The sequence below is a fragment of the Thamnophis elegans genome, chromosome 2 (assembly GCF_009769535.1).
Source record: "Thamnophis elegans isolate rThaEle1 chromosome 2, rThaEle1.pri, whole genome shotgun sequence".
Lineage (NCBI taxonomy): Eukaryota > Metazoa > Chordata > Lepidosauria > Squamata > Colubridae > Thamnophis > Thamnophis elegans.
This window is the reverse complement of record NC_045542.1, coordinates 15,907,775-15,930,026: the sequence shown is the minus strand read 5'-3', so window position 1 is coordinate 15,930,026 and position 22,252 is coordinate 15,907,775. Positions and strand designations below refer to the sequence as shown.

The 22,252-nt window shown below is 44.1% G+C and overlaps 1 protein-coding gene across 1 annotated transcript in view; it reads left to right on the top strand.

Moving 5' to 3' along the window:
* PDE1B (phosphodiesterase 1B) overlaps positions 1-15,037 on the top strand; it is a 67,565-nt gene extending 52,528 nt beyond the window's left edge. The window contains exons 7-15 of the mRNA XM_032212409.1: positions 763-863; positions 1,946-2,071; positions 4,127-4,228; positions 5,675-5,795; positions 6,484-6,565; positions 6,800-6,917; positions 9,867-10,003; positions 11,197-11,313; positions 14,536-15,037. Coding sequence (XP_032068300.1) covers positions 763-863; positions 1,946-2,071; positions 4,127-4,228; positions 5,675-5,795; positions 6,484-6,565; positions 6,800-6,917; positions 9,867-10,003; positions 11,197-11,291 — 882 coding nt within the window. The 3' untranslated portion in view covers positions 11,292-11,313; positions 14,536-15,037. The remainder of the gene's footprint in view (positions 1-762; positions 864-1,945; positions 2,072-4,126; positions 4,229-5,674; positions 5,796-6,483; positions 6,566-6,799; positions 6,918-9,866; positions 10,004-11,196; positions 11,314-14,535) is intronic.
* Positions 15,038-22,252: the final 7,215 nt, after the last annotated feature.

Genomic DNA, 22,252 nt, shown 5'->3' with positions numbered 1-22,252 from the left:
GAGAACCCTGGACAGGGTTCTGATGCCAAGCAGGGCGCAGAGAGGCTGGTTGGCCACCAGGAGGCACCTGAGCTTTGGACCAGTGGGGAAGAGACAAGGGAGAGTGAGCTGGAGGCCAGTAGTGAGTTGTTCCTGGATGCACGCCATCGAAGAGCTACTAGGCGTCAGGAACAATTATGCAATTACAGGAAGTAATTGCGCTCAGCTGGTGGTCATTAGGCTCCTCTCCAGACTATAAAAAGCTACTTGTGCACACGGCCCTCTTTGCAGAAGTCAACACAGAATCGAATGTCGGAGAACTTTGTAGGAGCTTGGCAGGCTGGATTGCTGCCAAGCCTTATCTGTGTTTATTGCTGCCCAAGCTTGTCTGTGCTGGGTTGCTGTCAAGGACATGTTTGTCTGTTAATTAAATGCTGTAATTTATCTCTGGCTCGGAGTGTGCTTTGGTGTGGAACGAGGGGGGTCAGAACAGATGGGTATCTATCTCTGCCTTTTTGCCACTTCTCTTCTTGCCACGTGAAGTGCAATTGTTATAGTGTCCGTTTTGGGGAAAGTAGGTTTTAAGTCAAAATTTATTCCACAGATAGGACAGCAACTGATCTAGAAAGGCTATGGAATCAGGAAGTTTTGATCATAGGGATGACCTTCTAGCATAGAACTTGTCCTCCGTTTGTGGTGGCAAAGTTCTGGAGTTGTTCCCAGACATCACCCTTTCACTCCCAAAGATGCTGACCGTCTCTCCTGCTTCTTCTTCCTCTGCAGCACTGCCTGACAGAGATTGAGGCCCTGGCCATTATCTTTGCAGCTGCAATCCATGACTATGAGCACACGGGTACCACCAACAGCTTCCACATCCAGACCAAGTAAGTAAAAAGGTTGTATGTATGGATGTTTCATTGTTAAACTTACACTGTTGTTTTAGGGGGAAGAAGAGCTCTGAAAGACTTTTGGAACATACAATAACAAAGTCAACTGTGTTAGTTACTTGAGGCCTCCATGGCCTCTTTTTGCTAGGTAATTAAAGATACACCCAGGGGTGGGCTGCTACGGGTTTGCCTGGGTTCGGGAGAACCCCTAGCTAACATTATGGCCGGTTCGGAGAACTTCCAAATCCCACTCCTGGCTGGCCCCGCCCACCCCTCCCCTCCCAGGAGTCTCCACGTGGCCCGTTTTGGATGCGAGGAAAGTGCAGGGCCCAGCCGGAGGCTTGGTGAGGTAGATAAAAAGGCCTCCTGGAAGCTCCAGAAGGCCAGAAATGGAGCCTGTTGGGAGGGCACTTTTCGCCCTCCCATGAGCTCGAGGAAAGCCTCCAGAGCCTGGGGAAGGTCAAAACAGCGTCCCCGCCATGGTGCAAGAAGCTGGTTAGGCCACGCCCACCATGGCCACGCCCACCCAGCAACAGGGCAGAGAACGCATTGCTGACATTTTGAAGCTCATCCCTGGATAAACCAGTGTAGGCCATTGTAGGCAGGTAATCCTTGACTTACAACAGTTCATTTAGTGACAGTTCAAAGTTACAACGGGATTGAAAAAAGTGTCCATTTTTCACACTTATGACCATTGCAGTTATCCCTATGGTCATGTGGATGTGGCTCATATTTATGACGCATGCAGTGTCATCACGGGGTCACGTGATCAGCTTCTGCGACCTTCTGACAAGCAAAGTCGATGGGGGAAGCCAGAATCAATGAACAACCAGGGTTACTAACGTAACAATTTGAGTGATTCCCTCAACAACCGTGGCAAGAAAAGTCTTAAAAGTCCTCTTAACAAATGTTTCGCTTAACAACAGAAATGCGGGGCCCAATTGTGGTCATAAGTCGAGGACTGCCTGTATTTGGAGTTGAGCAAAATGCTGAAAAGTTCACCAGTTCCTCAGAACAACCAGATCCTTCGTCCCTGCCCTTGACGCTTACGTTTGCTTCATGGTTTCCCTCCTTTTCAGGTCAGATACAGCCATTTTGTACAACGACCGGTCTGTTCTGGAGAATCACCACATCAGCGCCATCTTCCGCATGATGCAGGATGACGAGATGAACATACTTATTAACCTGACCAAGGATGAATTTGTGTGAGCCCTCATCCTCCCTTCCTCTGCTGAACCATGTTCTCAGGAAAACCAGCACTGTGGTGGTGGGGGGCATGCTTGCACTGAGGAATGCTTCAAAGCGGGGTGGGGGGGAGGTGTTCCAGGCATTGTGGAGTAGGGCAGAAAACAACCAATGGATTGTGAACTTTGCGGTTAATTGGAACACGATGGCCTCTTCCTGCAAAATGCTGTGTGTTTATACATAGTTGTGAGAAAGGGCGGCCATTAAGCTGAGCTTCCTCCTCTAGTTAAGCAGGCTTGGGTTTATGATCACGTTAACTGCTCCTACGTGGGACTCTTTCTAATTGCCTTTAATCAGTTCCATCTGATATCCATTTATTTTTGGATCTCCCCAGTTTGGGGTGTCAGGTCTTTTCTTACCGAGGATGATTGAAGGAGAGAGAGAGAGATCCTAGCGTCTCAAAACCAGCGACTTGTACATAACAGAGTTTTCTTAGATGGCAGCAGAAATTAAAAAAATAAAATAATTAGGCATGATTCTAGACATTTTGAAGCTAAAATGACTCTAAACATACCAAACCTTCCTAGGCAATGCGTTTGTAGTGTTTAGATTCTAAACTTTAGAAGTTCTCAGTTGTTGCTCAGACATTTTGTGGTATGAGGATAAGACCTCATCTATCCTTGGTTTTCGTAACTGGCCTACTAGCAAAAGGTAGCAAATTGTCTTCTTGATGATGTAAGGAATTCCGTGTGTGTGTGTGTGTGTGTGTGTGTGTGTGTGTGTGTGTGTGTGTGTGTGAGAGAGAGAGAGAGAGAGAGAGAGAGAGAGAGAGAGAGAGAGAGAGAGAGAGAGAGAGAGAGATGCTCAGGGAGTCTTGCAATGACTAATAAGCAGTGATGACAATTCATCCCATAGTTGATTGCTCTGTGGCTTGCTCTGTAGCTCTCCTATTTTTCATACCTCTTTTCACTCTTGAGAGATTGAACAAGAGCCCCATTACCATACCAGCACCTCCCACTTGGCTTGATTGACAGCTTCAGCCTTTACACTATATTTCTGCCTGATGTCCAGGTTTGAAACTATGTCCAGATTCAAGACAAATTTACAAACCAGATATTCTCCACTTAGGCCCATGTCTGTTACAATATTCCCTCAGCCTAGTTGAAAGGGCCCACGAGGCTTTGTAAATAATAATTATTATGATAAATTGTCTAATTTTCTTGAAGTTAGTTCCCCTTTCTCTTTCCACCTTTGAGAATCCACTTTTTTGTGGCTTGAACAATACATCTTTAGATTTGATGAAATATAAGATTTTGGAGGGGGGGGAGGAAGGGAGGGGAGGCAGGAAACAGAGCAAATATCCTCTCTCATGTACATGTAATACACTCATTGTGGTGAACTTTGCATTAGAATTTATACAGATTCGAATTAGAATTTTCCGGGATGCATACATTTTTGTGTGTTGTTTGTGTGATTCTAGAAGCATGGTGAAATTAAGCTTTTAAATTCTACTGAATTATTTTTAAGCTCTGCTGCTCAACCACAAAGATGATTACTTATTAAATCCATTCCTAGGCGGTGGGGGGGAATGAAATAAAAGTTGGCAGACTCCTTCTGATAAACATATTACAACTGCGGAGGACTTGCTGGGAAGATAGAATTTCCAAAGATTTCCTGCAGCAAAGCAGTCAGCGTGAAGATATATTATCTTTGGGAATACACTGAATGGACAGAAAGTGTTTGTGTGTCTCTAATGGAATTTGAATCTTTCCAGCCCCCCCGCCCCCCGAAAAAAAGGTTAAAGACATGACTGTCATTATCAAACACAATTTGTGTAGCAATGTTAGTTGATGTTCAAGCGTTTTTGATATTTGTATCATCTTGGTGCAGAATTTTTCTTCTGGGATTGAAGAGTTTCAACTCAATTGTGATCAATCATGGTAACTGAATGGGTAGATTTCTCTCCACCCCCATTCCTACGGGTTTATCTGCAGAATGTATTTGTGTGGGAGTTGAATCACATAAGGAAGAATGTGTTTGATGGCGGCTGTGTCTCTTTATTTCATGGGGTGTAGGGAGCTCCGGTTGCTGGTGATTGAAATGGTTCTGGCGACAGACATGTCCTGTCACTTCCAGCAAGTCAAGTCCATGAAAACTTCCCTGCAGCAGCTGGAACGGTAAATGGCAGAAGGAGGGCTGTGTGCGCACGTGCATGTACGGTATTTTTTAAAAAAATGATAGAATGCCCTCTGGATATGTAATAGAAAAAATGGATTTGAAAGCATAAGAAACATTGAAAGTTGGCAGATACATATTAAATCTTCAGACATTAAAAAGCTCTTTAGATAACCTCAGGGAGCTTTCTAGTGATGACACTGATAATTACTGTAAGTCAATTCAGGCTGAGGGGAGGACAATGCTACCTTTACAGAGATAGATGATTGATAGATTGATAGATTGATAGAGAGAGAGAGAGAGAGAGAGAGAGAGAGAGTTAGATGTGATAGAGCGAGAGAGAGAGATGATAGCTAAATAGATAGATCAATAGATACAGATATATGTGAGATCCTGTGGCTTAGTGGCTAATATAACTGCCTAATATGTAACACAGCCCAGGTTCGATTCCCAGTAAGGGTATGGCTAGCTGATGAGAGCTAAATAGCTTGAAATAGATCTATACTAGTCTCCATTTATTTATTTATCAGCACAAATGCAGCATACACACACACACACACACACACAGATAGATGATAGATACACAGATGATAGATAGATAGATAGACAGACAGATAGATAGATAGACAGAGAGAGATGATAGAGAGAGATGATAGAGTTAGATATGAGATAGAGCGAGAGATATGATAGCTAAATAGATAGATCAATAGATACAGATGTCTGTATGTATGTATACACACACACACAGATGATAGATACACAGATGATAGATAGATAGATAGATAGATAGATAGATAGATAGATAGATAGATAGATAGATAGATAGATAAAGAGATGCAGATAGACAGATAGAGAGACAGACCAGAGAGAAGATAGATGGATGGATGGATGGATGGATGGATGGATGGATGGATGGATGGATGGATGGATGGATAGATAGATAGATAGATAGATAGATAGATAGATAGATAGATAGATAGATAGATAATTGTAGATGAAACAGTGGGTGGAACAAGACTTTCTGAGCTGCATGTGGAAAAACTTGTCTGAATAATAAACGGTTCTTTGAGGTTGCCCAGGTTCCTTCCTGGCTACTTCTGACATGAACAGAGGGCATGGAGAAAAGTCAAGGTCTTCACATGTAAGTGTGGAGCACAAAATAAGAAGTGGCAAAAGTTTCTCCTGTTACCTAAGGAGCATAGCTGGATGTTTTAAAATCAGCTACAAAACACCAGAGGTCTCTGGGACAAGGATGTACACAAGTAGTGGTAACTCTGCTTCTTGATGGGATGGGTGTTGATACTTGCTAAATCAGGCTTCTATAGAGCAGCCTAGCATAGCAAACGGGGCTGCCTGTCCCAATTGGGACACTGTGCCTTTGCAGGTACATTACGCCAGGGGCAAGATCTGACTCCATTCTTGCTATTCTTGTACTGCTGCTTCCCCAGGATTGACAAATCCAAAGCCCTCTCCTTGTTGCTGCATGCAGCTGATATCAGCCACCCCACCAAACAGTGGCCAGTGCACTGCCGATGGACCAAAGCTCTCATGGAAGAGTTCTTCCGCCAGGTATGCCTGGGGTTCTTCCATGGATGGGGTTATAATGTTGGGGCTCGGATGCCAGGTAGGACTGATGAAATCACACTCACCTTTCTGGTAGTCACAAACATTTGCTTGTTGAAACAAAGCCAGAGTTGTCAGGTATGAGCCACGGTGGTGCAGTGGTTAGAGTGCAGTACTGCAGGCTACTTCTGCTGATCACCGGCTGCCAGCAGTTTGACAGTTCGAATCTCACCAGCCTCAAGATTGACTCAGCCTTCCATCCTTCTGAGGTGGGTAAAATGAGGACCCAGATTGTGGATGGCAAGTTGCTCGTTCTGTAAACTGCTTAAAGAGGGCTATAAAAGGACTGTGAAACGGTATCTAAGTCTCAGTGCTAATTGCTATTGCTACTGCACTGAATCTATAGAGCTTTCAGTGAAAGATTATATTCCATGCCTGAACTGTGGCTGAGTTTGCACTGCATGTTTTTACACCTGGTTAACCAATTAGCCCATTTTTCTGGATTTATACATCATACACTGAATTGTGAAGCACTCCCGAGGCTGGGTTGTATGACTTTTGCGCCACAGTCATGCAAATTGAAACTAGCCAAGTTTTTTAACACTTCCCTTGAATATAACTGATCGGGTTACATATGCCGTGTCTCAACCACCACATTACAAGACTTGGTTCTTACCTGACTTGTTTTTTATAGGGAGACAAGGAAGCTGAGCTGGGATTGCCCTTCTCCCCATTGTGTGATCGCACATCCACCCTGGTGGCCCAGTCACAGATTGGTGAGTGGTAAAAAAACCAACAACCCCAGACTGTATGCCACGGTGGAGCTCTCCTTGACCGCCTCTTCCTTTCCTCCCTCAATGTAGTGGAGATGCTCATGTATCCTCCACTCCCTTGATTTATTTCCTCCTGCCGCAGGGACAGCAGAGCGAACTGTCCTCATTGCACTCTGTGCAATAACCCTTCAGAAGAAATCTCACGGGCTTATCCCTAACATTCTTTTCCTTCTACAGGTTTCATTGACTTTATTGTGGAACCCACTTTCCAAGTTCTGACAGACGTAGCGGAGAAAATGGTCATCCCCTTAGTGGAAGAAGGTTCCAAGAATAAATCAACCAGCCAGCAGAGCAGGTTTGCATTTACTGGTAGGGATGGGGAATTGTGGCACACAGGGAGATGTAGCCATGGCGGCTGGAGTGAACCTCTTTGGCATTGTTTATTGTGGTGTTTCTTAATCCCGTCCACTTCATGATGTGTGGACTTCAACTCCCAGAATTCCTCAGCTGGCATGGCTGCCTGGGGAATTCTGGGAATTGAAGTCCACACATCTTGAAGTTGCCGATGTTGAGGAACACTGCTTTGTGGCATGATTTTTTCCTAGGATTTTGTCCTGCTTTTCCAACATTCGAACTCATTCATCTGACCTCCCTAGTCTAGATCAGCAGGTGGAAGATTGCTTTTCAGTCTTGTTCACAATTCTCGCAAAAAAATGTTACTGTCTTTTAAGAGAAACTGTTTTCTCTGGGTCCCTGAGGGCATTCTGACTGGTCTAGCCTTTGAAAACAGTATTATTTTTATTATACTGTCTAGTACATTGTGATGTTTGGAGTCAGGCAGCATCAAATAAATGCCTAAAGAAACTGCTCTGCCTCAGCCCAGCTGTAAGAGTCAGTATTTTCTCCAGCAGGAAGGATAGCTTCATCCTCCACTTGGGAGCTGACCCTGCCTGTAGACAGCCACGCATGGTCTTTCGCAAGCCCCTTCTTTCAGTGCCTGAAAAGAAGCAGAAAATTACAACAATAACCTTGGAGAGGATTCGATAGGTGGATTAAAAATGCCAAATCCAGTCTAGACATCTGGCTGGCTGTGTGAAGAACTATAATAATGACAAGCCATAATATGTCAATTGGATAATAAATCAATTGCAAACGGCAGCTGTGCTTGGAACAGCTCACATTCCGCAACGGCACCTTTGGTTTTATAAAACAGCCACAGCCTCTCCAAGTCCTTGGGGAAGATTAGATAGTTGGATAGAAATGCCAGATTGAGTCTGAACATCTGGATGACTGTGATCAGTCATAGTAATAGTACAATTTGATGGTCTATATAGTCATACACTCCTTCCCCCTTTCCTTCCTCCCTAAATGGATTGGAGAAGGCACGGATCCTTCGCAGCTACCCACTTCCCTACCTATCTGGGGGTCTAGAACAACTTGCTGCAGTCAACTCACCATGGCCTAACCCTAACCCAACCCGGCATGGCCCTCTATCCATAGCAATCTCACCCATGGCCAGCTCACCACAGGACAACCCGCTGTGGGACAATCCAAGCAGGATAACTCAATGCAGTAAATGTTATCTGCCACTGTTTTTTCTACATGACCTCCATTTTTGTCAATGGAAATAACGTTGAAGAAACAGTGGTGAATAACTTTTATTGCATTGAGTTATCCCATGTGGAATTGTCCCACGGCAAGTTGTCCTGTGGTGAGATGACCAGGCTGAGTCCGAGGGAGGGGTCAAGCACGTCATCAATCTCGAGTCCATAACCACAAGGGATCTAAGTCCAGCCTACCTTGAATTCCATTTACTTTTATCTACTGCCAATTTGCTTTGATTGTTAGTAGTTCAGATTTTTATAGAGTGCGCTAGAATGTAATTAACCTGGATTCACTTGAACCATCTTGGCTCCTGGATTCCTGGGCTTCAGAGGAGGCATACAAATTTAATAAATGCATTTGTATGGATGGTGCAATGTATCTCTAGGTGAAAAGCAGAGTATACATCATTGCCCAGGGTCAATATGGAATAGCAGTAATGAATCCTGTGGGAGAATACCTTTAAGGTTTGCTCTCTGGTAGTGAGTCCAGGGCCTCAAGGCCTATTTTCCTCACATATGCTGCTAGTTGATCAGAGCAAAAGATGAGGGCCAAAGGGATTGCAAGCAGCCTGTGAGATCAGGTGGAAACCCCAATTTCCCAGGATGCCAAAGTCTAGCTGGCAGCCATATCAGGCTTTGCATAAATATCCCCTGTAGGAGCACAACAAGCAGTAGAGGTTCTTCTGCTGCCTTGTACAGCCCTGACCTGCCCAGTGGAGACCAAGGAAGAAATATTCAGGGCATGTTTCCCAGGCAAAGAATATATTCCTCCCACCCCCTTGTTAAGGTCAGATGATGCCATTCAATATGATAAAACGTTTTCTTATTGGACTGTTTTTTTTTTTCTCCTTTAAAAGAGCAAAGGAATCTTTTCTCACTTTGTTTGAAAATGTGACTTTTGGAAGTCTGACAAAGATACAGTTCAAAATGGAATCTTCAATGTAAAAAATGGAAGTGCAATAGTTATAGAGACGTATCATATAGGGCAGTGTTGGTGAACCTTTTTGGCACCGAGTGCCGAAATGGGAGTGCACACATGCATGCGGGGGAGCAGCAGAAACCGGAAGAGCAGTTCCCTGGCGCGCATGCGTTGCCGGTCACCTGGTCTTCCGGTTTCTGGCATGCATGTGTGCATGAAGACCAGTTGGCTGGCGCATGTATGCATGCCAGGAAACTGCTCTTCCAGTTTCTGGTGCTCCCTGGCACGCATGTGCATGCCAGAACCCAGAAAAGCAACAGGCGATGGCTGGCATGCCCAGAGAGATGGCCCTGTGGGCCACTTCCGGTAGACATGCCATAGGTTCACCATCACAGGTATAGGGTCATCGTCATTGAATTTACTGAATGGGTGAGGAAACGTGGTCAAATGAGGAATGGAATGGGCTGGCTGGATGGATGGATGTCAGATTCTACATCCCCACTGCCCATCCAAAAGTGTTTCATGCATTGAAAACGGGTGTTTTAAGGTGAGAATGTGTCTCCAAACTCATACTGTAGAAAAGTACGTAACCAGGCAGTCCCTTAAAAGTACATTGCTAGAGAGCTGTAAGAGAGAGATGTATGGATGACAAGGCGTGACGTGGAAGAGCTCAAGAGGAGCCAGCACAGGGAAGAGAGAAGGGGAAATGTCCACAGTTGCTCCTTGCTGCCTTCATTCAGGGGATGTGCAACGTGTTCTGACTGTATCTCACTGCCCACAGTTCCACCTGGCGCCAGACTTCTGTAGATGAGCATGCTGAGCTGGGGGACATAAACGCTGACATCAAAAGCTTCCGTTCCACCTGGAGCAAGTACATCCAAGAGAACAAGCAGAAGTGGAAGGAACGAGCTGCCAGTGGTACGGGAATGCTGATGGATTGAGGGAGTTTTGGAGAAATTCTCCCCTTCAGGTCCCCTTCAGGGCCTTCTGTCCATTCCTTAAGGCAGTGGTCTCCAACCTTGGCAACTTTAAGACTTGTGGACTTCAACTCCCAGAGTTCCTCAGCCCGCTTTGCTGGCTGAGGAACTCTGGGAGTTGAAGTCCACAGGTCTTAAAGTTGCCAAGGTTGGAGACCACTGCCTTAAGGTGTTAAGAAAAAGAAAGAAAAGGATAAGTTTTAGATGTCAACATCTAGCCCTGGTTTCTAACTTGTTGATCTCTACACACATCCCATATCTATAGGCTGCTTGTTCTTTCACATATTTTTTTGAATTAAATTTAAAAAAAAATTCTCACAAGATGGGACTTCAAAGTTCCATTCCAGAAGAGCGAGACCTCCAAGTTCTTCCTGCCATGCTCTTCTGCGTATTAAAGCAGAAGGCTGGATAGCTCAAGGCATAGAGCTTCCCGCCATCCCATTGTTGGGGGCGGGGGGAGTTTGTATGGCAGCCCTCAAATCACTGAAAAATCATTGGCAGTTTCTCTCTGGTCTGAAGCAGGAAATACAAGATAATCAGTATTAGCTGAACATTGTTTTAAAATAAATATCAGTAATCCTAATCTAACCCTAAAGATAGGAGACATAGTCCATTTGGTACCATCACTGGCCTACTATAACCTCCAGTCTTCTCCCTCATTTCCCCCCAAGTGTTGTATATGATTGCAAAATAGTTGCCTATTCCTTTTTTCCTTGGGAACCATTTCTGTGGCTGGCTTTCTTATAAATTCCTGCAGTGTCCCTTTGCCTGCCTCTTCAGTGTCACCTGATCTTCCAAGGGGATTCTCTGTCTGTCCAGATCAATGGATAGATAGATCTAGAGCTGGATCTAGGGGTAGATTGATCTAGATCTGTGTGCAGATAGATCTAGAATTATGAGTAGATAGATGTATATGGGGACTTTCAACCATCCAGGTCATGGTTGTCCCAAATATGCTTTTTAAAGAGGCAATTGGACTTCTTTCTTTTTTCTTTGAATATGTTTCGTTTCTCATCTAAGAAGCTTCTTCAGCTCTCTGAGTAGGCAGATCTAGATCTAGGTTGAACTGCATCTAAATCTGTAGGTAGATCTAGATCTCTCTCTCTCTAACCTGGTGATCCCCTCTCGGTCTAGGAATCACCAACCAGACATCCATTGATGAGCTCTCACCTTGTGAGGAGGCCAGCACACCTGAAAACCGGCACAATCAGAACGGCAATGTGGAATAGCGCTGCGTATAGGAGGAGCAAGGTAAGGGCTTCCCAGCTCTTGCTAAAGTGCTGGTAGTCTCTGCTGAAAAGCAGGGAATCAGGAAGACCCTATATTGAGTCTCTGATTCTTATTCCCATTCAGATTTCCTTCTCCTTAAGAGGCTTAAACTTTTTTCTCATGGAGAAGGGTTATTTTGTGTGTGGTATGTGTGTGATACTGGACTCTTCCTTATTTATTGATTTATTTAAACCCCTGTATAGCTATCCATTTTAGACCAAACTCTGAGCAGCTCCCAATCAAAATTAAAACAATATAACTTTCAGGTCCAAAGAACCAAGAACGCCATATGGAGTTACTTTTGAGTAGTTCCTTTATTGCTGTTGACTTACAAACAGAATCTTGCCAGACTAAAGCAGTAACTGTAGATCTACTCTCTGATTTTCCGGGGCAGAGTCTGACCTTGCTCTTTCCTGCTCACTAAGCATTCCAGGTTCTGCTGTCTTGAAAAAATCACCTCCCTCCTGCGACTCCAGACAATATCCCACCACAATGACATATCACAGCACAACATAACACAACACACAATACAACATAACACAACACACAATGACATATCACAGCACAACATAACCCAACAGACAATACAACATAACACAACACACAATATATAACATTCCTTCCACCCAACCTTATCTAAGGCATTTACATAACAGGCAGCTAATAGCAGGTAGCAAGCCAGCAACTTGGGAGATAAAATTTCATGCCACTGGAAAGACCATTATTCAAGATACATATTGCCAAAAGTATTCGCTCACCTGCCTTTACTCGCATATGAACTTATTGTAAGTGACATCCCATTCCTAATCCATAGGGTTCAATATGACGTCGGTCCACCCTTTGCAGCTATAACAGCTTCAACTCTTCTGGGAAGGCTGTCCACAAGGTTCAGGAGTGTGTTTATGGGAATTTTTGACCATTCTTCCAGAAGTGCATTTGTGAGGTCACACGTTGATGTTGGACGAGTTTACATGGCCTACCACTTCGTGGCTGAGTTGCTGTCATTCCTAAACACTTGCATGTTCTTATAATACAGCTGACAGTTGACTGTGGAATATTTAGGAGCGAGGAAATTGCACGACTGGATTTGTTGCACAGGTGGCATCCTATCACAGTTCCATGGTGGAATTCACTGAGCTCCTAAGAGCGATCCATTTTTTCACAAATGTTTGTAAAAACAGTCTGCATGCCTACGTACTTGATTTTATACACTTGTGGCCATGGAAGTGATTGGAACACCTGATTCTGATTATTTGATGGGTGAGCGAATACTTTTGGCAATATAGTGTACCATCTACTGTACATTCTCATTGGATCGCTGATTGGCTTCATTATGCTTTATCTTCGGGGCTACTTCTGCCCGTAGCTCACTTTCAGTACCACTTGTGAACCTAACATTGTTGTAAGAGTAGTGGGAATAGTGGGAGTCCATCAAAACTGGATTATCTGTGGGCAGCACACACAATGCCGGTCAATCTCGCAATGGCCCAGGAAAAGATCTGAGGCTCCAACAAATCCTTAAATGCTTCAAAAAATGAGACAAGGATATAAAATTGTACCTGTGTCCTGATCATGTTATGAAAGCTATACAGTGTATAGCAGGGGTGTCAAACTCGATTTCATTGAGGGCTGCATCAGGGTCATGTTTGACCTTGGTGGGCTGAGGTGTATGCCTGGCCAACTCAACGTCACTCATTGAGGCTGCATTTTTGGCCGTGACGGCTACCTGCAGGCCTCTGCCAGCAAAAATGGAGCTCCGTTTTCACTGGCAGAGACACTGTGGGCCAGTCATTCACGGTTTCCTTGCAGATCTCACAAGCTGGATCTAAGTACCCTGCGGTCCGGATCCAGCCTGCAGGCCTTGAGTTTGAGAAGCCTGGTTTATAGAATCTAGCTTGGAAGTGTAGGGTTATGACGGCGCCTAAGGTCTACACCAGTGTTTCTCAACCTTGGCAACTTGAAGATGTCTGGACTTCAACTCCCAGAATTCCCCAGCCAGCATTGGGCTCTTACCAAAAGGCTCCCTTGTCTAACCTTATCTTTCCCCAGCTTGTTAAGGAAGGCTGCTCTAGAAAGACACAAACATGAGACACAGGCATAAGGCCGCTTCTCACTTTGTTCCCCATATGTTATGTCGAACTCAGCATAGCAGGCATTGTTCTTTACTTACCCCTCCTGCAGTCTGCTGTGTAGATAAAGAACTGGCCCGAGGTCTCAAACTCAGATACCCCTTTGCCAAAAGGAAGAACTAAAATTGGCTTAAACTTGCCAGATTGCTGTCAGTAAGGTCTGAGCTTTGGATACTTGAAAGCAGATCTCCCTCCCTCTCTCTCTCTCTCCCTCCCTCCCTCTCCCTCCAGCTTTAATTCTGTTTCTATTTTTTTAAAGATTTTTTATTGTTTTTATTAAACAAAAACACAAGGAAAAAAACATCTTTCATTACATCTTGTAGAAAGCGTGTCAATTGGTTACAGATACATTTTGTGCGTTTCTTCCACAATCATTACATATACTTCATGGAAATTGAGTTGTACATTTTAGAGTTTATGTATTTTACTATCACAGTACCACAATTTTCATTTAATTACAATTACTTAAACGTGTTTTTATCTAAAATAATTTACATTTGAAGAACCAAGGTGGCGCAGTGGTTAAATGCAGCACTGCAGGCTACTTCAGCTGACTGCAGTTCGGCTGTTCAAATCTCACCAGCTCAGGGTTGACTCAGCCTTCCATCCTTTTCAGGTGGGTAAAATGAGGACCCGGATTGTTGTTGGAGGCAATATGCTGACTCTGTAAACCGCTTAGAGGGGGCTGAAAGCCCTATGAAGTGGTATATAAGTCTAACTGCTATTGCTATAGCTATAAGACACAACCACCTACTGGCTTACTTTCGCAATCTCAATGAGTCTACCATAACTTTACATCTTTATAACATATTCTAAAAGAAAGTCAGTTGGTAGGATATCTAACATTCCCTCTCCCCCCCCCCCCAACTCACAAATTAACGCTTCTGTCCAATTTGCTTTTACTAGTACAACACACCTTTATTGTAAGCCGCCCGGAGTCCTTCGGGAGTGGGCGGCATACAAGATCAATAAAACTAAACAATAAACACCTGTATATATCATTAATACACTACAAGAATAACAAGGAAATGTTAATGGATAATATTTAATTCTGTTTCTATTTTTTAACTGGCAGCTTTTCAACACAGTTTACTCCAAAGTCTTCGATACCATCGACTCAGCACCATCCGCACAGGGAGGGGGCCCCTCCCCAGCTCGAGAAGGGTGTGACATGAATGCGACCATCAATACTACTAGTAATAATATTAATACTGATAAATGCAAGTGTTACCGAGTCAACGATGTCGACATCACACAGTACACACTGCCTGCCCCCATCCCTGAGTTGCAGAGAGAATGAAAGACTGAGACCCTCCCTTCCCATCCCGTCCCATTCTCCCCCTGTATAACTTCCTCCCATCCCTGAGTGCAAGTGGGCAAAAAGGCCATGTGTAGCGCTGGGACTGGTCACCCGAACAATTCCCTCTCGTGCCCAACAGCCCAGGAAAGGCTTTTCACTGCCAACCAGCCAAGCGACTGCCAAGGCAACTTGTCACCACTTTCTGCCCCCTCCCTTTTTAAACAAAGAATGGCAGTGGTTGTACTGTAGGTGAAGAGTATGAAGAGGGTATTTTTTTAAAAAAAAAACTGAGCATGGCAGGCATGTATGGGTCTGAGGGTGGGGACTCTCATCCCTGCACGATGGCCTCTGGAGTAGGCTTCAAGTGTCTGGATCCCAGCAATCCTCCACCCCTAATGAAATTCTCCCCATAGGGAAACATCCTGCTGTCTCTCTCTTGTCATCCAGCCTCTTGCATGGGCAAAGGTCATTCCTGGGCTCTTTTGAAGACATCCAATTTTCGACTGCTGTTGCTTTAACTCAGAGCAACTCAGATCTCAAAGGCGTCGCCTCTCCCTCCTTTCAGGCAACAGCTTATATACTGTGTCCAGACGCTGAACCTCACCTGCTGTCCCCGCCCCCAATCATTAAATGTTGCCCTCTCCCAACCAGCCACTCCAGGATTTCAGAGAGATAAGCAAGTGAAGGTATTCTCTGAAGCAGCTGCTCTTCAGCCCTGGTCGTGTTTCCTTCTCCCCTTCATCAACTCAATCCCTGCTATTGGGAATTTGCAGTATGGAGGCCAGGATGCTTTGGGCCAGCAACAGATTTCGCAACTGTTAGGACTTGACAAGCAGAAAGTTCACAGTATCTCAGTTCAGCCTTCTCCAACCTGGTGCTCTCCAAATGGGTTGCTCTACAGCTTTGTTCATGTTTATTTGGGACGGCCATCTAGAATTGACAGGGAAGGCGAGGGAGAGGTGGGTGGTGGGAGAGAGAGGAGGCTGGCTGGGGAATGAAGTGAATTGTAGTCCAACTCATTTGGAAGGCCCTCAGTTGAGGACCCACTGGGATAGTGTGTCCTTTGAGACATTACTCTGATCTGTGTGCATCAGGATTTCAACATCTGTTTTTCCCCCCACTGAGATTGTGGGTTTAGATCAGGGGTGGGCTCCTGCCAGTTCTAACCTCTTCTATAGAAGAGGTTCCACAAATCTACAGTGCCGTTTAGAACCAGTTCCAGCTCCCTCCACCCCACCGCCTGTCTGCGCATCATCAAATTGAAGAGCAAGAGGTGGAATTCTGGGAGTTGAAGTCCACAAGTCTTAAAGCTATCAAGTTTGAACACCCCTGGAGGTTTTTTCTAAAGGGTTAGGGGTGCAAAGCTTGTAACATGACAGCTTTAAGACTTGCACACTTCAATGCCAGAGTTCCTGAGCCAACATGACTGGAGGAGGAATTCTGGAAGTTGAAGTCCACAAGTCTTAAAGCTGTCAGGTTTGAACACCCCTGGGTTTTTTTTCCTAAAGGGTTAGGGGGTGCAAGGGTCTTGTAACTTGACAGCTTTAAGACTTGCGTGATTCAAATGCCAGAGTTTCTGAGCCAACATTTTGGTTGCTAAGCAAGAGCGTTGTTAAGTGAGTTTCACCACATTTTACAAGTTGGCCACGCCCACCCAGTCACATGGCCAGCAAGCCACTCCCACAAAGCAGGCCACACCTACCGAAGAGGTTCTAAAAAATTTTGAAACCCACCACTGGTTTAGATGCTCCTTTAACAGAAAGGCTGTATGTGGAGGTTCTCAGTCATGCAGGTTATGGTTGTCCCAAAGGCTCTTGTTCAAAAGGCAACTGGACTTCCTTGTTTTTTTCCCTTGAAGACATTTTTCTTCTCATCCCAGAAACTTCTTCAGTTCTGGCTGAATGGTGGGAAGTAGAAGAATTTATATTCCTTAGCACTCGTCTGGCCACTAGCACTACGAAGGTCTCCCTTGTGGTGTCCTGCTAACATGGATGTTGAGATCAGGATGAAAAATAGAGATCTCCAGCAGACAAAAGGAGTTCTGAGAAGGGCATCCCACCAGCAAAAGAGAACAAAAGACCAGGATTTATTTAACCTGAATCAAGAGTACAGAGTAAACTTAGGGCTCAGCTAACTAATAACATTGTACTTATCACCAAGGTCAGATCCTCCTTTCCTCAAGCTGCAGATCATTCCATATATCTGAAATATGAAGATAGGTCTTCCAGATCTAATGATTGGTTGCCGTTTAAGCCCTGGCACACTCTTTCACACTTAGCAGCACATTAGAATAGAAGCATGGTTTTGACTTCTTGAGGATCCACATTAGATGAATTGTGGCTCTAAGACTCTGGAAGATTGTCAGACTCATAGCAGAAACTTCTCTGAAGCTCTTCTACAAGACTGAGACACACTTATTACATTGCTATTGAAGAGTGAAGTTGGCTAATTCCCATTTTGGGCACACTCTCATTTGCTTACGCTGCTGTTTGCTAAATTACAGTAATCTGAGCTGCCAATGTAATACTACACCGCTTCAAGTGTAGACAGCAAAGAAATGCTAGAGTCACGATATAAGGGCATTGGGGTGCAGTGGCAGATGCCAAGAAACTGCCGCAACTTGAGAAACGGCTTGGAAGTCTGTCATTTGACAAGCCAATTGGGCATATGGCAAAGCAATCGTGTGACACTCCCGCTTTGGCTAATCTGTAGCAGGAATTTGGTTAGCCCATGTTCCAAATACATCTGTGTGTCTTAGAGCACAATTATCACAGGGCAACTGTGAGAAATCTTAGGCATATAATAAGTTCATGAAAAGATGTAGAGCAGCTCAAGAGGACCCTGAGGAATTCACAAAAATCTCCCCAAATCAGGCTCTCAATCCATTAAAAAAAAACACTAGGATACTAGTGGAGAGAATGTATTCTATGTGCAGGGATGTTTATCTTTTTAATTGTGGAGAACAGGATTGATATGATTGGATGCTAAGTGCAGGCACAAGAGGTTAGTTCTAGGTGTGTTGTCCCAGATGCCTTTACTGAACGCAGAGGCTGATGTTAGATGGTCCTTCCCAAATGTTGGCTTTTTCATTGTGAACGGTGTGAAAAAAGGCGAACTAGTTATCCTCTATGAAAAATCAATTGGTTGGGCCAACATGGCCAATGGCCTCCTTAACGTTTCTTTAGCTATGGAGCTCAGAGCATCCAGCCAGCAGGATAAGACTTATCTTATTGCATTTGGCTGCCTAGTTCAGGCATTGCAAGAAGAAAGGGGAAGAGAGGATAAGTGGGTTTTATTTTTTCAGATTAGCCTCAGGGTGGGAACAGCATATTTGGATAAGCTCCAGAGGAATTAGTTCTATACCGAGATGGCTGAATAACAGGAAAAGCCACCATTTAAGTACAGTATACATAAGTAAAAGTAGAGTAGCGTTACAGTGACCGTGATGGGAATGAATATCTTGTCCATTTCTTCAAAAGGAATGTCACTCTCCCTGACTCTGCAGTTAGGCCAACAACACAACTAATAGATTCAGGCCTCAGTTCTCCCCCTCCCTCGCTTTTCGTCCAAGTAGATTCTTCTTTTGAAATGGAGATGTAGCTGAAAATTTGCCCTAAACGTATTTCTTCTTCGGTTATGCCACCTAACCTAACATTGTGAATGTTTTCCTAGAGACCAACATGGTTGAACAAGGATCATAGTGGATTGGAGCTATAGTATCTTTGACCCGATTTGGCTAGTTCTTCAAGTGTTCAACTCGGGCAAAACTTCCTGTTTGCATTGCCATCTTCCTTGTCCTCTTCCTTCAGTCCCACAACTTTGTAAATATCTCTTTGTCAAAAAACATTTGGTCCTTGGAACTCTGTATGTATTTGTACCTCGGACATAATTTTTTCTACCATGCAGTAACTTTTTTTTTCTTTTTTTGGTTGTCGTTCTGTTTCTTGAAGTCAGATTCTTATTATAACACAGCTCCATATTCCAATGCAGAATTCCAAAATTATGCGCATGTAAAAGCAACTTTAAAAAGAAGAAACAAATAAACAGCAAAAATAAAATAAAAGGAGGGGGAAAATCAAACAAGCATTCTGACTCCTGGTTTGTTTTATCAGAAATTTCATAGAAAAGGGAGGTGGGGGGGTCAACCCTTAAAAAAAAAAACGCTTGTCAGTACAATACTTTAGCTCTTAAGCAAATAGTCGTGCAAGTTTGAACAGCTACACGCATTTTCTAATTTTTGCTTTAAAATCTGCACTAAGATTCTCATTTATATACATAGTTTCTTTCAAGTGTTTTTAAAAATATGCTTGAGCATAAAATTCGATTCCAACATTTAGCAATTTAGTGGGAAAGTATCTGAGTTGCCATAGACATGTAATAATTTCATATAATTGTAGAGATTAAGAGAGATATTAGCCAGAGACATTTGCTGGAGTACATATGCAGGTGAAAAGAAGGCTTATAATACTAATTAATATGCTAATTTGGTGTGAAGCAGCAAAGTCAGGATCTTTAGGTCGATTGCTGAAATAAGATTCCAGTCTTAATAAGAAAAGTTGCCAATATTACTGTGATATTGTATGCTATGCAACAGGCTTTGAAAATAGAACTGCCAGGGCAATGCAAAATGAGTAGGGAATAAGCAATAAAGCTGAGCAAAACCTTCCACAAAATTTGATATGGATAAAAGATGGAATTTTCTTTTTTTTTTCTCCCTTGCAAAGTGAACTGAGTGGAGAGTAAAGGATTTCAAAAATGTAGGCAGGCCTATAATGGGGAATAAATATCAAAAGGAATATGGTGACACTAGTGAGCATATCAGGCCCAAACCAAGAATGGCATAGAACAATCCAACCAAACTTCACTTCTTTATGTGTTTACACCACACAACCAGAAGCTTTCCAGACAAAACCTATAGTATTATAGTTATAATGAATATACCCTTAGAAATTCCAGGGAGTGGCTGTGCTAAATCTCTTTGGTTTCCAGTTCAGATCCAGGGTATATTGTCTCTTGTCTCCCTTCCTTGGAATGTGCTCCCTTTTTTCTGGGAAATTTATGCTTCACTGTAGTCCATCATGCCACTTCTCCCTTCATAGACCCAATCCATCCGGGCATGCTGTGCAAGCTGCCCAGTGTGTTCTCTATTGTGTGCCTGACTCCTCTCATGTAATCCTTTCCTTTCCAATCTTTCTTCTTAGTGAGAGATAAAGAGAGGGGGGGGGGATTAAACACTTCAGGTACAGGAAAGATTATCTATAGAAATCACTTGTCATTTTTCTCCCCCTCCTTTGCAGAATAGAGAGATTGGAGAGGAAGGGATTACAAGAGAGCAGGTAGGCACCCAATGGGAAATAAACGGAACTGTTTGTGAAATATGCTCGGAGCTGCTGGCACCACAGCATTGGTTTCATTGTGTATTCACCATTCTGTGCCTACTTGCTCTCTTGTAATTCTTTGCTCTGGAATGAATGTAAATACAAACATTAAATCCCTTCTTGGAAATTATTCTCTAATTCTTAAGGGAAGTTGCAGTGAAATTGTTAGGAGGCAAATAAAAGATAAAGGCGTGAAACCAGTTGATCAGTTACAGGCAGTAGTTGCACCTACCCAGGCACTGTACCAGATTGAGCAACTTCTGGTTTGCTTGTAGGGTCAGTTTAAGCCCTCCGGAGGCTTCAGGGACCTTCAGGAGGCTTTCCTGAAGCCTCCGGAGGACTAAAAACCACCTTATGCACTCATAGGGTCCTTTTTATTCCTCCAGAAGCTTCAGGGAAGCCTCCTGAAGGTCTCTAAAGCCTCCAGAGGGCTTAAACCGACGCTACAAGCAAACCGGAAGTGACTTCCGGTTTGCTCGTAGGGTCGTTTTTTGCCCTTTGGAGGCTTCAGGGAAGCCTCCTGAAGGTCCCTGAAGCCTCCGGGGGGTGGGGGAGGCTGTTATTGCCTTCCCCAGGCGTCTATAAAACCTCTGGAGGCTGGAGAGGGCAAAAAAAGCACAGAAAAATGGGGGGGGGGTTGCACCTCTCATGCGTGCATGCGCACTGGGGGGGGGGCGTGCGTTGCATTATGGGTGCAGAATGCCCACGCACGACCCCCCTGCGCTCCCCCCTTCTGGCACGAAAGCCAAAAAAAGGTTTGCCATTGCTGTCCTATATCAAATGGCGGTCCAGTATCTTCTTGAAAACCTTCAGTGGTGAAGCACTCACAATTTTCGGAGGTAAGCTATTCCAATTTTTCCTACATAGTGCTGCTGGTCTCAATTGTTGCTAAATGAGGATTACCTGTAACTTTTCTGAGAATGGATTACACATTTTTAATACCACCTCCACAAAATTACAAGGATCTTTTGGCTAAGACCGTATGTATCCCTGACCCTCCAGATACTACAAGTTCCATCTGTCCCATTCATCATAACCAGAGCTGTAAATTCAAAGCTCAGAAATATGTGAACTGCAATTGTGATTGCCCAGGTTTAAATCTTTCTTGAAGCCATTGGGTAAGATCACCCTGCTTTATTTGAAGGTAGAGAGGGCTATATTAATTAAATTGCCTTGAAAAGAGAATGTGAAGTCTTCTCATCCTCTTCCTGTTCCGTGATCCAGAACGCCACACCCAGCCCTGTCCTTATAGCTTTTATAGCCCAATCCAGTGATGGATTGCTCTTACCGTTGCTACCGGTACGCTGATCGCGGTCTGTTCGTGTACGAGCCTGACGTGCCCTGTGTACGCATGCGCAATCCACTGCCCCTGTGACACCCAGCTGCTTGTTGGGGCACCCGCAGGCACCGCAACCTTTTGGCATAAATACAGCTAGAGCACAGGTGGGCTTTCAGCTGCTTCGGACCACTACTGGCATGGCCATACCGGTCAGGACTGGCAGCAACCCACCACTGGCCCAATCCCATATATGTTTTTCAGGAAGCAACTGAAAATTCATTGAATATGTAGATGTCTCTTATAGGAAAGTATACACAGGATTACAGCCTCAGCTGAACTTGGAGTTGTAGGAGCAAATCAGTAGGGGATGCTGAACAACCATCCAGGTTGAAATCATCCAGAGGGTAGCTGCTACAGTATATGCACTTCTTAAGCTTCAAGATGGCAATAGAGAATTTTGTATTTCCAATAGCTGGATGTAAAGTTGGATATATCACGAGCAGACAACTGCAAGCGGTGATCAATAGACAGATCCCTCAGATGGAGCTTTCAAATGCTTTTCGTTGTACATTTTTCAGTTCTTGCAGCCTGAGTTTAGTGTCAGCTTCCTCTTAGACGTGTGTGCTCTTTGTAAGGAATCCTCTGATCACAGAAGGATTTCACTTCCTTTGTGATCAGGGCAGAACCAGTAGTATCAATATTAGGGACCAGGAACCAGTCTTGTAAGTCAAGAGAAAGGTTACCAACGGTATTCCGAATGATGCTGCCGCATCCATGTGGGTTTAAACACTACACAAACCGCACTGGCAAAACCAGTGATTAAGGACTCAACAAA